This window comes from Phocoena phocoena, chromosome 21 (assembly GCF_963924675.1).
Source record: "Phocoena phocoena chromosome 21, mPhoPho1.1, whole genome shotgun sequence".
Classification (NCBI taxonomy): domain Eukaryota; kingdom Metazoa; phylum Chordata; class Mammalia; order Artiodactyla; family Phocoenidae; genus Phocoena; species Phocoena phocoena.
Window position 1 is genome coordinate 3,298,943 of NC_089239.1, and position 13,496 is coordinate 3,312,438.

General features: G+C 41.9%; 1 protein-coding gene across 1 annotated transcript; it reads right to left on the reverse strand.

Annotated features, from left to right (window-relative positions):
- Positions 1-4,766: 4,766 nt before the first annotated feature.
- On the reverse strand, positions 4,767-12,768 carry SMIM19 (small integral membrane protein 19). The gene is made up of 3 exons (XM_065899984.1): positions 12,635-12,768; positions 10,989-11,113; positions 4,767-4,831 (listed from the first exon to the last, which is right to left on the reverse strand). Exons 1-3 carry the CDS (start codon positions 12,766-12,768, stop codon positions 4,767-4,769), a joined length of 324 nt encoding a protein of 107 aa, XP_065756056.1.
- Positions 12,769-13,496: the final 728 nt, after the last annotated feature.

A 13,496-nucleotide genomic window follows, 5' to 3' on the forward strand; every position in this document is an offset into this window, starting at 1 on the left:
GACTGTTCTTTCTCTTGATGCACCACGTTGTCCCATTTCTTCTCTTGACTGTGGATCACATTTTCCTGCTCTTCTCATTCCTGTAATTTTTGATTGTATGTTGGGCATTGTGGATGATACAGTGTTAGAGACTCTAGATTCTTTTATCTTCCTCTGAAAAGTGTTGAGTTTTGTTCTAGCAGGTAATTAATTTGGCAGGATTCAAATTGTATCTCCAATGGTAGGCAACAGCTGAATACCCTGCTTAGTTCTTTCAGCCTTTCAGCTGTTTGTTTTCTGCCAGTCTCCTTAGGGTCTCTCATGTAGATTCGTAATTCAGGGATCAGCCAAGGACTTGGCAGAATTTACATATATATTTTGGGGTGCCCCCTTCTGGGGTTCACTTCTTTCTGTGATGTCCCCCTTCACTTTTCAGTCTAGAAGCTCTGAATACTGCCCTGTTCCTCAAACCAATTTCACTGTAGCTTTCTCCTTGAGTTCTAGCTATTCTCAACTGGTGGACCAAGAAACACCTTCAGGCAAGAAACCCATATAAACACAAATCTCAGCCAGTGCCATTCCTTCTTTCAAGCGTCATCTTCTTCCTGGTTTGTCTGCTTATGGTTTCCTTCAGATAGTTGTTTTTATGTTTTGTTCTGAACTCATTATCTGTAAGAGAGTTAGTCTGACACAATTATTCCTCCATTACCAGAGACAGAACCTACAAACACTTTTTTAAAATATAAAAAATAAACATCAATTCTGTAAATTGTTGCCAATAAATTAATTATTTCAGCAACTACCTACAAGTATTTACTTTGGGCTAGTTACTGTTCTAGTACTGGGCGCTAGAAGGCATTTCAGATATAAGATTTATGTTAGCTTGTAGTCAACTTAAATGGGCCATTTTTTAAAACCTCAAGATAAAGTGTTATTCAGAGACACTTGCAATCCCTTCCCCCAAAATGAATAAAATAAACATACACTAACTTGTAATGTCATAAATACTTTACATTTATGTGGTGCATTTTTTTTTTCAGATTTCTGAGGCCAAAGGCATTTGCAGTTGAGTTTAATAACATCAGTATTGGTTGCAGTTAAAAAGCCCCAACTTTCTTCAGCTAGCTTGCAATTTGTCAAAATATTTTTTTCATACAAATCCCTGGGATGGAGCCACTCTCTTGCAACAGTGACACCTCTGTCATTTCTTGATTTGGAAAAGAAGAAACTTTGGAACTAGAGACATCAAAAATAAAAGACGTGAAAAGCACAGTGGTCCTTCAGTATCAAATCTGGTGCTGAACGGCTACCAAGAACCCCAGACAGTGATTGGCTTCCCCTTTGACTTATCACCTTGCTACCTCAGGTGTGGAATGCTGCATAAATGGCTTTAGCTTTTCACTATATCTAAATAAAATAAAGGTCAGCATAGACTCCAGTGCTAAAGGTCACTCATTTATTTTGGGGCGAGAGGTCCAGGATAGAAGAAAGACGACCGGCTGCTGGAAGTTTCCATGTTCTTCCACCTCCTTAGTTCTTGGCTTAATTCATCATCCCCACTCTTAAATCCTCAGTCAAGACCTGTCTCGCCCAAAGAGACTGATAGGAGGCTGAAGAGGGACAAAAAGATGCGTGGGAAATGTTTCTTGCTTTGTAGTTTTGTGTGAGTCTGGCTCTGGATTTATTAGGGTGTCAAGTGGGAAACAGTTTAAGACTAAGCTCCAGTCCCTCTTCTATGAGCCTCACTATTTTGCACACAGGTTGGATATAAGCCAGGTGTCCTTTTTAATTCCAGTTCTCCAGCACCTATTCCTATTCTGTCATTAGAATCAAATAGCCTATAGAGGATGACATATGGCTAGCCCAGTTTGTCCTCTGTAACTGTGTGTTGAACGAATCACCTGGCTCCCTGTAATATGCTTTGGTCCCTTCTCTCTCTTTTATTAAAAAATAAAATTTATTTATTTATTTATTTATTTATTGGCTGTGTTGGGTCTTCGTTGCTGTGCGCAGGCTTTCTCGAGTTGTGGCGAGCGGGGGCTACTCTTCGTGGTGATGCGTGGGCTTCTCATTGCGGTGGCTTCTCTTGTTGCAGAGCACAGCTCTAGGCGCGTGGGCTTCAGTAGTTGTGGCACGCGGGCTCAGTTGTGGCTCACGGGCTCTAGAGCGCAGGCTCAGTAGTTGTGGCGCGTGGGCTTAGTTGCTCCGCAGCATGTGGGATCTTTCCGGACCAGGTCTCGAACCCGTGTCCCCTGCAGTGGCAGGCGTATTCTCAATCACTGTGCCATCAGGGAATCCCCCTTCTCCCTTTAATTATATTTTCTAAGATACATTTATTCTTTTTAAAAAGTTTTTATTTTATATTGGAGTATAGTTGATTTACTATGTTGTATTAGTTTCAGGTGTACAGCAAAGTGGTCCAGTTTTACATATACATATATCCATTCTTTTTCAGATTCTTTTCCCACATAAGTTATTACAGAATATTGAGTAGAGTTCCCTGTGCGATACAGTAGGTCCTTGTTGGTTATCTATTTCATATATAGTAGTGTGTATATGTTAAACCCAAACTCCTAACTTATCCTTCCCCCACCCCTTTCCCCTTTGGTAACCGTAAGTTTGTTTTGTAAATAAGTTCACTTGTATCATTTTTTTAGATTCCACATATAAGTGATATATGAAATTTGTTGATTATTTTATATATAGTACTAAGATACATTTATTCTTAATATCTGAAATTATTTTTATTACCATTCTCGCTCTTATTTTTACTCAATACTTAAATATATTTCCGACATTACAGCAATTTCACCCTAAACTCTGCATCTCGTTTTCTGCTGAATCCTATCAGGAGCTCCACCTGAAACGGTGTGGGGTCATTAGCAAGCATCTGTGCCCCTTGGAGCAGTGGGCTGGGCCCAGCTGTGCGCCCAGGGAGGCTGCCCCTCCATGCTTACCGCGGAGCATCTTATGCAGTTAGAGAGAGAAATGAGGAAACAGAGAACACAAGTGTTACTGACCTGTTTATTAGTCATGCCTTTTTTCTTCCAAAGAAAATAGTTCCATCAAACCCTTGGTGGATTCAGGGGCAGAGGCAGGACAATAACTGGTGTCCCTTTGAAGTGTGGCTGCAGGGCATCCCCTGCTTTCCCAGCTCAGCTGTGGAAGCAGAGAAGAAACTTCAAAGGCGGACTTGCTGTTGATCCTGCTGGTGGAGGCGTGACTCCCATCAGCGGGCTTTAGAGAAGAAATGAGGAATCTTCCTCTCTCACTTGCCAGAGTTCCACTCTCACCAAATGATCTGTGAGGTTTTAGTCGTGACTGTCTCTGTCTAGTGGATGCAAATAAAAAACCATCACAGTCTATTTCGTTGTGATTGATGCTTATTTAGGTACACTGTACAAATCAGCTGAGATAGCCAGTTTTCGTAATTTGTCTAGATTTGTGCCACACGTCAGGGACAGCAGGTAAACCGCCCCCGTTCCTGATTACATGAGAGCAAAGCAAAGTTTAAGAAGACTGTACCCTTGCTGCTCTGCTATCCCCAGGCCATAACTGTAACTGTTTACAATCCTTCAGTCCGAGTATTCATTCTACGTACAGGCGGTGCGTTCAAACTCATCTGTGAGTTAAGAAATAATTATTCCATTTGGTCAACAATTCACCTTGTACAATATATATATATATTTGAAAAGATTTAAATTTTAAAAGTAAATGCAATTTCCCTGAAATGATTTTATTTGGACTAAACCTTTTCATTTTTATTCTTTACTTCATAATTATAAAGGAAAAGGCAATAATGCTTGAAATATTAACTCTAACTCTTAAAATTATAGTTTTGATTCAAAAACGAATTTATGGACAGTTACATGGACAGTTGAACTTCCCTGCCACTATCCCCAACCGGCTTTTATTTAAATAAATCTGAAAAACTGGGTGAAAACATTTCAATGTACAGTACAAAAATGGTACAAGATATGAGAGTCTGCAGGGAAGCTTATTATGCTAAAAAAGCCTGAGAAACCATACAGTTACATTAAAGACTGATGGTCACATGACCCCAAAGCAAGCCGCTGACACCAGTCAGAGGTGCCCATGTATTCCGCAGTATAGCCCCAGCACGGCCGAAAGAAGACTCTTCTGGTGGAAGAAACTCCTGGGAATACAATTAAGGGGAACAAACTCCAGTCACAGAAAACTTCTACAGTTAGCAGGGGGGTGCGCATCACAATTTCACAACGCAGAAAAGACAGTTTACTGTGCAAATTCTGACGTAGCAAAAACGGTTAGTTCGGTTAGAGGTAACGACAGCCATGAGAACATACGTTAGTCCGTTATCCCTATTATATTTATCTCAGAACACAGTCGGAGAGGAAGTTATTCCAATGATTAGATTTTTATTTTTTAAGCTGGCAAGAAAGTTCCAAAGTGGCATCAGCTCCAGACTCTCGCTTCCAAAGATGTGTTTTTATTTCCTGATTGTATCCTGAAGGGAATCAAAGTCTTCACAAGGTACAGTCACCATCTCTGGTGATAGTCTATCTTCCTAGGTACGTGCAGACTCTCTGTGTTCAGGCCTTTTGAGGAATTTCTGATTTGTGGAACAAATGATTTGGAGATGAGGTTTAAAAAAGTGAAACAAAACACACCAAAAAATTGGGGAAAAGTCACAAATAAAATGATTTTATGGAGACAGAAGTTTAAAAAAAATGCTGCTCATGATTTGGCAGCGCAAGGAGACTGCACTCTTGAACAACGATCATTCCTGCTGCTCATTTTCTGAGATTTCATTCCAATGAGAGCTGCACGCTGTCAGCCTGGCTCTGTGGCTGCTGATAATCATACTTTCTGGCTATTGAAAAACAAACAAAACAATAAGCAAGAAAAAAGGAGATACGATTAATAAAATCGCAAAATAATTATGAGCTCACATCATTAAATCACAGTCATGATTCTCAGTAAAGCATTAGCTTGGAATTAAACAATTTTTATTCATTAGAGGAAATTTATTATACTTCATGATCCTCTAATTTCTCAGCAGTGCTGATATCCATTTTCAGATGTTTATTATTATTGTCTTGTACATCAGGATTATTCAGAGCATTGAAATATAGGGTAAACACTAATTAAGCTACTAAACTTAAACTAACATTTTGTAATGTCCTTTCTTATTTCCCATCTCCACCTCAAGATAAGTTAATAATAATGCTTTTGTCCACATCATAAGGAATTTGACTATATTTTAAATGAGAAGCCTAAGAGATTTACTGAACATTGTCATTAATATAAACTAGAAGAAAAAACAGACTTGCAATTCTGTGTTCTTTTTGTGCTTCTGAGAAATATTTATTGAAGGTCTTAAACGGAAACTAGAGAGAGTGCAGGGCTAAAGTCTTTGCAAATGTCATTCACTGGTTGGCTTTCAAACTTTCAGTCTCTTCATTAAGTTTTTACCAGCCAAGGAAGAAATACTGTTTGTTTATATACTCAGGGTGGATCCAGATTATTGTGGCCGAAAGCTTTACAATTTTGGGAGTCCTCTTTAAAGGAAAAGAATTTTGTTTGCTATTTCCTCTTGAACTTCCAGACTAAGTCAGGACTAGACATGCCATCATCAGCACTAAGAATGATGCAATGTGATGGGACTCTTTATTTTTTAAATAAATTTATTTATTTATTTATTTATTTACTTATGGCTGCATTGGGTCTTCGTTGTTGGGTCTTAGTTGCTGGGCACGGGCTTTCTCTAGTTGCGGCGAGTGGGGGCTACTCTTCTTTGCAATGCGCCGTCTTTTCACTGCGGTAGCTTCTCTTGTTGCAGAGCTTGGGCTCTAGGCACACGGCTTCAGAAGTTGTAGCACGCGGACTCAGTAGCTGTGGCTCACGGGCTCTAGAGCACAGGCTCAGTAGTTGTGGTGCACGGGCTTAGTTGCTCTGTGGCATGTGGGATCTTCCCGGACCAGGGCTCGAACCCGTGTCCCCTGCATTGGCAGGCGGATTCTTTGTTTTTGTTTTTTAATTAATTAATTAATTTATTTATTTTTGGCTGCGTTGGGTCTTCGTTGCTGCACAGGCTTTCTCTAGTTGCAGCGAGCGGGGGCTACTCTTTGTTGCGGTGTGCAGGCTTCTCATTGCAGTGACATCTCTTCTTGTGGAGCACAGGCTCTAGGCACGCGGGCTTCAGTAGTTGTGGCACGTGGGCTCAGTAGTTGTGGCTCACGGGCTCCAGAGCGCAGGCTCGGTAGCTGTGGCACACGGGGTTAGTTGCTCCACGGCATGTGGGATCTTCCCGGACCAGGGCTCAAACCCATGTCCCCTGCATTGGCAAGCAGATTCTTAACCACTGCGCCACCAGGGAAGCCCCCCACCCCCACTGCAGGCGGATTCTTTTTTTTTTTTATATAATTTTTTTTTTAACATCTTTATTGGGGTATAATTGCTTCACAATGGTGTGTTAGTTTCTGCTTTATAACAAAGTGAATCAGCTATACATATACATATGCTCCCATGTGTCTTCCCTCTTGCGTCTCCCTCCCTCCCACTCTCCCCATCCCACCCCTCCAGGCTGTCCCAAAGCCCCGAGCTAATATCCCTGTGCCTTGCGGCTGCTTCCCCCTAGCTATCTACCTTACTACGTTTGTTAGTGTGTATATGTCCATGACTCTCGGATTCTTAACCACTGTGTCACGAGGGAAGTCCCTGTGATGGGCCTCTTTAAATGTGCATACACTCACTATTTACAAGAACAATGGCTTCCAAAGATGTCCACATCCTAATCCCCATAATCTGTGAATATGTTACCTTCTGGGGCAGAAGGGACTTTAAAGATGTGTTTAAGGTAAGGACCTCGAGAAGGGGGATTACCCTGGATTATCTGGCCCAACCTGATCACAGGGGCCCTGAAAATCAGAGAACCTTTCCTGGCAGAGTTGAGAGAGAGAAGGAACTATAAAAATGGAAGAACGGTCAGAAAGATGCAGTGCTACTGGCTTTGAGGATGGGCGAATGAAGCCACAAAGCAAGCAACATGGGTGGTTTCTAGAAGCTGGAAAAGGCAAAGAAACAGCTTCTCCTTTAGAGCATCCAGGAAGAAACAGCAGAACTCTGCCAACACCTTGATTTTAGTCAGTGAATCCGCTGTAGGACTTTTAATCTCTAATTGTAAGATCTGTGTTGTGTTAAGCCACTGAATTTGTGATAATACAGCAGCAACAGAAAACTACCATGCCTTACAAACACAGGTGTCCTGATAAATTTCATTTTATGCCATTCTCATCAAAGAAGAAAAAGAGCTGTACACTGGCTTTATAATTGTATATGCTATACTACTGAATATTTTTTGATAGGATCTAACTTCTGATTTTTGTTTGTTTGTTTTTTGTGTTTGGCGGTGCCGCCAGCCATGTGGGATTTTAGTTCCCTGACCAGGGATCGAACCTGGGCCTCTGCAGTGAAAACACCGAATCCTAACCGCTAGGCCACCAGGGAGCTCCCACAAACTTCTGTTTTGACTAGGCATCAATGAAAACCTAACTCTTTACTTATAATTTTCTATACAGAGCTTCTGGTTCCCTGTTTTGTTTTTTAAATACTTAAATTTCCTTAAGGATATATTTTTTTGAGGTGAAATACAAAAACATAAACTTGCCATTTTAACCATTTTAATTTATTTTATTTTATTTTTTTTTTTGCGGTACGCGGGCCTCTCACCGCTGTGGCCTCTGCCGTCGCGAAGCACAGGCTCCAGACGCGCAGGCTCAGCAGCCATGGCTCACGGGCCCAGCCGCTCCGCGGCACGTGGGATCTCCCCCGACCGGGGCACGAACCCGTGTCCCCTGCATCGGCAGGCGGACTCTCAACCACTGCGCCACCAGGGAAGCCCCATTTTAACCATTTTTAAGAGTACAGTTCAGGGACGTGAACTGCATTCACTCTGTTGTGCTGCCACCACCAGCACCCTTCTTTTGATCACCCCACACTGACCTTTGTCCTCATTACACAGTAACTCCCCACTCCCTCCCCCACTCCCAGTGACGATTCTGCTGTCTGTCTCTGTGAATTTGCTACACAGAAGAGAAATCACACAATATTTGTTCTTTTGTGACTGGCTTCTTTCACTTCACAACAAAAATAATTATGAAGCATAATGTCTTCAAGGTGCATCCATGTTGTAGCATGTGTCAGAATTTCCTTCCTCTTGGGACTTCCCTGATGGCGCAGTGGTTAAGAATCCGCCTGCCAATGCAGGGGACATGGGCTCGAGCTCTGGTCCGGGAAGATCCCACATGCCGCAGAGCAACTAAGCCCGTGTGCCGCAACTACTGAGCCTGCGCTCTAGAGCCTGCGAGCCACAACTACTGAGCCCATGTGCTGCAACTACTGAGCCCGTGCTCCACGACAAGAGAAGCCATTGCAACGAGAAGCCTGCAGACCACAACGAAGAGTAGCCCCCGCTCGCCGCAACTAGAGAAAGCCCATGTGCAGTAAAGAAAACTCAATGCAACCAAAAAAAAAAAGAATTTCCTTCCTCTTCAGGGTTGAATAACATCCTATTCATGTATAGACCACATTCTGTGGATCCATCAGTCAAGGACACGGGTTGTTTCCATCTTTTGGCTACTGTGAATAATGCTGCTCTGTAACATTCAGTTTTACTTCTTATTCTGAACTAGTAAAACATGAATGCAAAAGGGACAAAAGAGGAAACAGGGAAGGTGTACCTTCCTCCCACCTGATTGGTCCTGCAGCTCCTTTCCCCAAAGGAACTGCTGTTACTACTTCTCAGGATAAAATTTATGCTGAAGAAATTTCTAGAGGTTCTACTTGTGTAAAATAAATATATATGGTTTTTCTACTTTTCACCTGAAATTCCAGCCCACCCGAGACACATACCAGTAACATCTTGTTGATCACTCTTCCTTGCTTCTTTCTATGTGAGCCCGCAAACACACAGACATCTATCTTTCTTTTAAAAATATCCAATCTTTTCCCTCGAGTCGCACAGTGTTCCCATCAAGGTAATGAATGTTAATAATCTGATGTGTATCTTTCCAAGCCTTCCTCCAGGCTTGTGTAATTATACAGAACATTTTTAGAAACAACCCAATCAAAAAATGGGCAGATGATCTAAATAGACATTTCTCCAATGAAGACATACAGGCACGTGAAAACATGCTCAACATTTTTATTAGAGAAATGCAAATCAAAACTACAATTAGGTATCATCTCACACCAGTCAGAATGGCCATCATCAAAAAGTCTATAAATAATAAATGCTGGAGAGGGTGTGGAGAAAAAGGAACCCTCCTACACTGTTGGTGGGAAGGTAAATTGATACAGCCACTATGGAAAACAGTATGGAGGTTCCTTAAAAAATTAAAAATAGAGTTACCATGTGATCCAGCAATCACACCCCTGGGCATATATCCAGAGAAAACTAAAATTTGAAAAGATACATGCACCCCAATGTTCATTACAGTGCTGTTTACAATAGCCAAGACATGGAAGCACCCTAAGTGTCCTTATACAGATGACTGGATAAAGAAGAGGAGGTACGTATATATTTATATATGTATTTATGTATTTATATATATATATACACACACACAATGAAATATTACTCAGCCATAAGAAAGAATGAAATAATGCCATTTGCAGCAACATGGATGGACCTAGAGATCATTGTACTAAGTGAAGTAAGTCAGACAGAGAAAGACAAATACCATATATCACTTACATGTGGAATGTTAAAAAAAAAGATACAAATGAACTTACTTACAAAACGGAAATAGACCCACAGACATAGAGGACAGACTTGTGGCTGCCAACGGGCAAAGGAGTTGGGGAGGAATGAATCGGGAGGTTGGGATTAACATATGTGTACTACTGTAGATAAAGTGTATAGCACGGGGAACCATACTCAATATTTTGTCATAACCTATAGGGAAAAGAATCTGAAAAATAACATATATCTATATCTCTCTCTATACATCTGAATCACTGTGTTGTATACCTGAAACTAATACCACATTGTAAATCAACTATACTTCAATAAAAAAAATTCTATACAACATTTTTATTACACGTAGATAGGGATGTTTTGGTCATTTGATTTTAAAGGAGCAGTACCCTAGCATGTATATAATCACATCTTGCCTTTTCTCATTTAATGATACACCATGGAAACCACACCTCATTTTTTTAAATGGTGGCATCAAAGGCTGTGGCTTGGATGTACAATTCATCCTGGCTCCTTGCCCTTTAACCTTTGTTTCTTCTCCACCACTTACTCACAGGGTTTAGTACCACAGGACATGTTAATAACCTCTGGCCTGGAAGCCATTCCTATACTGCTATGGCTGCAGCACATAGTAATTTAATTGTCAAGAAGTGACTGCAAACTCTATAAACACAAAATTTCAAACCTGAACTACAGTAGGTTCAACTCAACGTCCCCTCAGCCAGATCCCCCAAATGCTCTTGGCCACCTCAACGCCATTGCACACGAGGGAAGTGCAAAGGAGGGAAATTAGAGAAGGATGAGACAGGAGCCTCACCGACTGTTAAGGCATCTAAGTTCTGCCAAATTTTCAAAATGTGAAACACGTTGCTAGGGCTCTTCTCAGGGTCTTGGAAGGGCTCCAAATAAGTGAAGTGTCCTGAAACACTAACTTCATGCAAACCGGGTTTGCTGATACTCTGTTGAGCATCTAAGAAAGGCCCTACGTTTTCATTACCAGCTATTTCTTTCTTAAAAAAAATTTTTTTTTAATTGAAGTATAGTTGATTTACAATGTTGTGTTAGTTTCTGGTGTACAGCAAAGTGATTCAGATATACATACATATATTCTTTTTCATATTCTTTTCCATTATGGTTTATTACAGGATATTGAATATAGTTCCCTGTGTCATTATCAGCTATTTCTGATAACCTTTGCCAACGAGACTCAACCCCAAAGAGTCTATTTTAAATATGCTTACGTACATAATTCAGCACAGAATATACTTACGAATGGAGTACATTTCCAGTTGCTGTCTTAACCGAATTTTGCTTATTGTGTCATAAAATTTGGGCTCTGACAGAGTGTCTGTTGGAGGTGGCACACTGAATATCCTCATAATTCTCCTTTTATTTCTAAAACACAAAACCAATGCAGAAAAGAGATTTGTATTCATAGCTGTAGGACTGTAACATTCACACGATTGTAGTAACCAGAAGCTGCATTTAAAGGACGTAAGTGGCCCTGAGTCCATCTTCTATTTTTGTCCCCGTGAGATGCTTCCTGGGCTCAAGTATTTTTTCTTTCACAAGAAGTATGAAGCTGTACGTGTACAGTCACAGGGTTATAAGAAAGAAAAGGCAGTAGCTGAACGTGCCCACTTCATACAACAAAGCGTCTCCCCTCAATCCCCACAAAAAAGCCCTGTTGTATGGAAAAATGCTCAGACAAAAAAAGTATGATTATTTTTCCCCTCCCTCTCATGTCATGCAAATAAAACTAAGTTATTGCGGGCAGAGAATAAACAGAATGTGAGCAGACCTTAATTTTGAAAAACAATGAATAAACGATTTCTTAAATAGAGTAGCATGGCCTTAGTGGGGTCATCTAGTTAAAATTAACAACAGCCTGTCTCTGCCTTTAAAACATTGGGGTGGGGAGGAGACGGTGGCTATTTTTAGGGGAAGGCTGTTACCTGCCAGCGGCTCCCCCATGCTCTGTGGAGGCCTCCTCTCGCCTGCACCCCCTCGGCCCCGCTCCCCCGGGAGTCCAGGCGGCCAGCTGGCCAGCAGCTCAGGGGTCTCAGGGTCGGGAAGGGCGAGCCTGCAGGTCCCGTGGCAAGTGTGGGTCTGAACTGTTCCCCGGGCCGAGCGTCAATTATTCTTGGTTGACTAATTATCCTGAACTGTCTAATGCCTTTGACCTTGGTAGAGGACGCCACCGAGCACGTGGCTACGGTCAGCAGCTCAATCCAACTCCTGCTGTTCTTCCTCTTCAAAGCACGCCCCTCACCGTGCATTTGTTCTTAACTGCTCTTGAAGGAAAGGAGCCAGGGAGTGTGGAAAAGAACAGCTGAATTACGCTACAGCATCTGGAATCACAGCAAGAAGTATTTATTGAGGATTTACACCATGTGGCACATCAGGGACACAAAGGTTAAGTAAAAGTCCTTGTTCTCAGGGGACTGAGTTTCGGGGGACGGACAGACAAGTAACTGGATCATACCAATATTATGCACAAGAAACAGAAGGGAAGGCTTGAAATTTGCAAAGACAGAATTACTGAACACATAGGAGTTAGGGTTTGTGCATTTCAGGGACATTGGCCCAAAATATGTGCTCGTGCAAGGGTGACAGTGAAGCTGCTGAATGAGAAAACTGAGCTATATCAGAAATGATAGAATAGGAGTATAGAGCATCTGGTCTGGGTGCCAAGAGCTGCACTTAAATCCCCATCTCTCAGAGCAACTGGGTTTTCCAAGCCAAATCCTGGTGTCCGGTAATGTGAGGGCTGACCCGACTAGACAGTGATTTCATAGCAGGAACAAAAATGCTGATGAAATTATTTTTGTGCATTTAACTTAGATCAAACAAACAAACCTACAAAACTTATAAATGCCTGGGTTCTTATCAACCCTGAGAATCTAAAGCCTTTACCTCTTGGCATACATGAAGAGTCCAAAGCTGACAAGGATCACTACCAGGTACACGTTGGTGGCTTCGTTCCAGGCCTCATGAACGCTGTAATCGATAGAGTCCTCGTCACCCATCACTCCGTAACCGCCAGGCATGGGACTGTAAGGCAGCAAAGAGGGCAGGGTTTCTTTCAGTTAGTGATGGTGTGACGGCTGGACAAGGGCTGGCAAACAGAGGGCCTGCTGGCCAGTTCCAGCCCCCTGCCTGCCTTTGTATGGCCCAGGAGCCAAGAATGGTTTTACATTTCTAAACGGATACATTTTAAGCAGAGCATCTTCCATTTTTGCCTCACAGCCCTCAAAGCCTAAAATGTTTACCATCTGGCCCGTTAAGAAAATGTTGGCCAACCCTGGTCTAGATCACTAAGGCATGGAACACATTTTCGCCTATTTCTGACTTTGAAACATCACAGCTCCTACATAAAGGTTCAAACTTGGGATTTAAAAATCATATTTCTAAAAGGATATGGGTTGAAATGTCACTGCACAGTTTCCAAACTGTAACTATCATCCAGATGAAAGCAACTGAATACTTAAAACAGAGGTCCACACAACTGGCTGGGATGCTAAGAGAGAAGGACAGCGTTAGACTCGTGACAGCAGTCTGGATGAGATGCACCAGCCAGGACCGTGCTCTTCCACAAGCCCCTGACACACCTGGAAAACGAAAATGTCTGGAGCTTTATCTAGTTTTGACGTCCTGGCCCACTGTGGAAGCTATGGGATAAAAAGTTATTTTGCTATTTACACAGCTGTGACTTCTATTCAAGGAAATGCATTCTTTGGACATTCCCACAGAAAATGAATGGTAACAGCAAGTATAT

Bases quoted from the DNA above. Each gene is read 5' to 3' on its own strand.
- SMIM19 (XM_065899984.1), bottom strand. From the start codon at position 12,768: ATGCCTGGCGGTTACGGAGTGATGGGTGACGAGGACTCTATCGATTAC. The intron at 11,114-12,634 runs GTAAAGGCTTTA...TTTGTGTTTTAG, and splicing joins CTCTTCATGTATGCCAAGAG to AAATAAAAGGAGAATTATGA. The intron at 4,832-10,988 runs GTAAGTATATTC...GTTTTTCAATAG, and splicing joins ACTGGAAATGTACTCCATTC to CCAGAAAGTATGATTATCAG.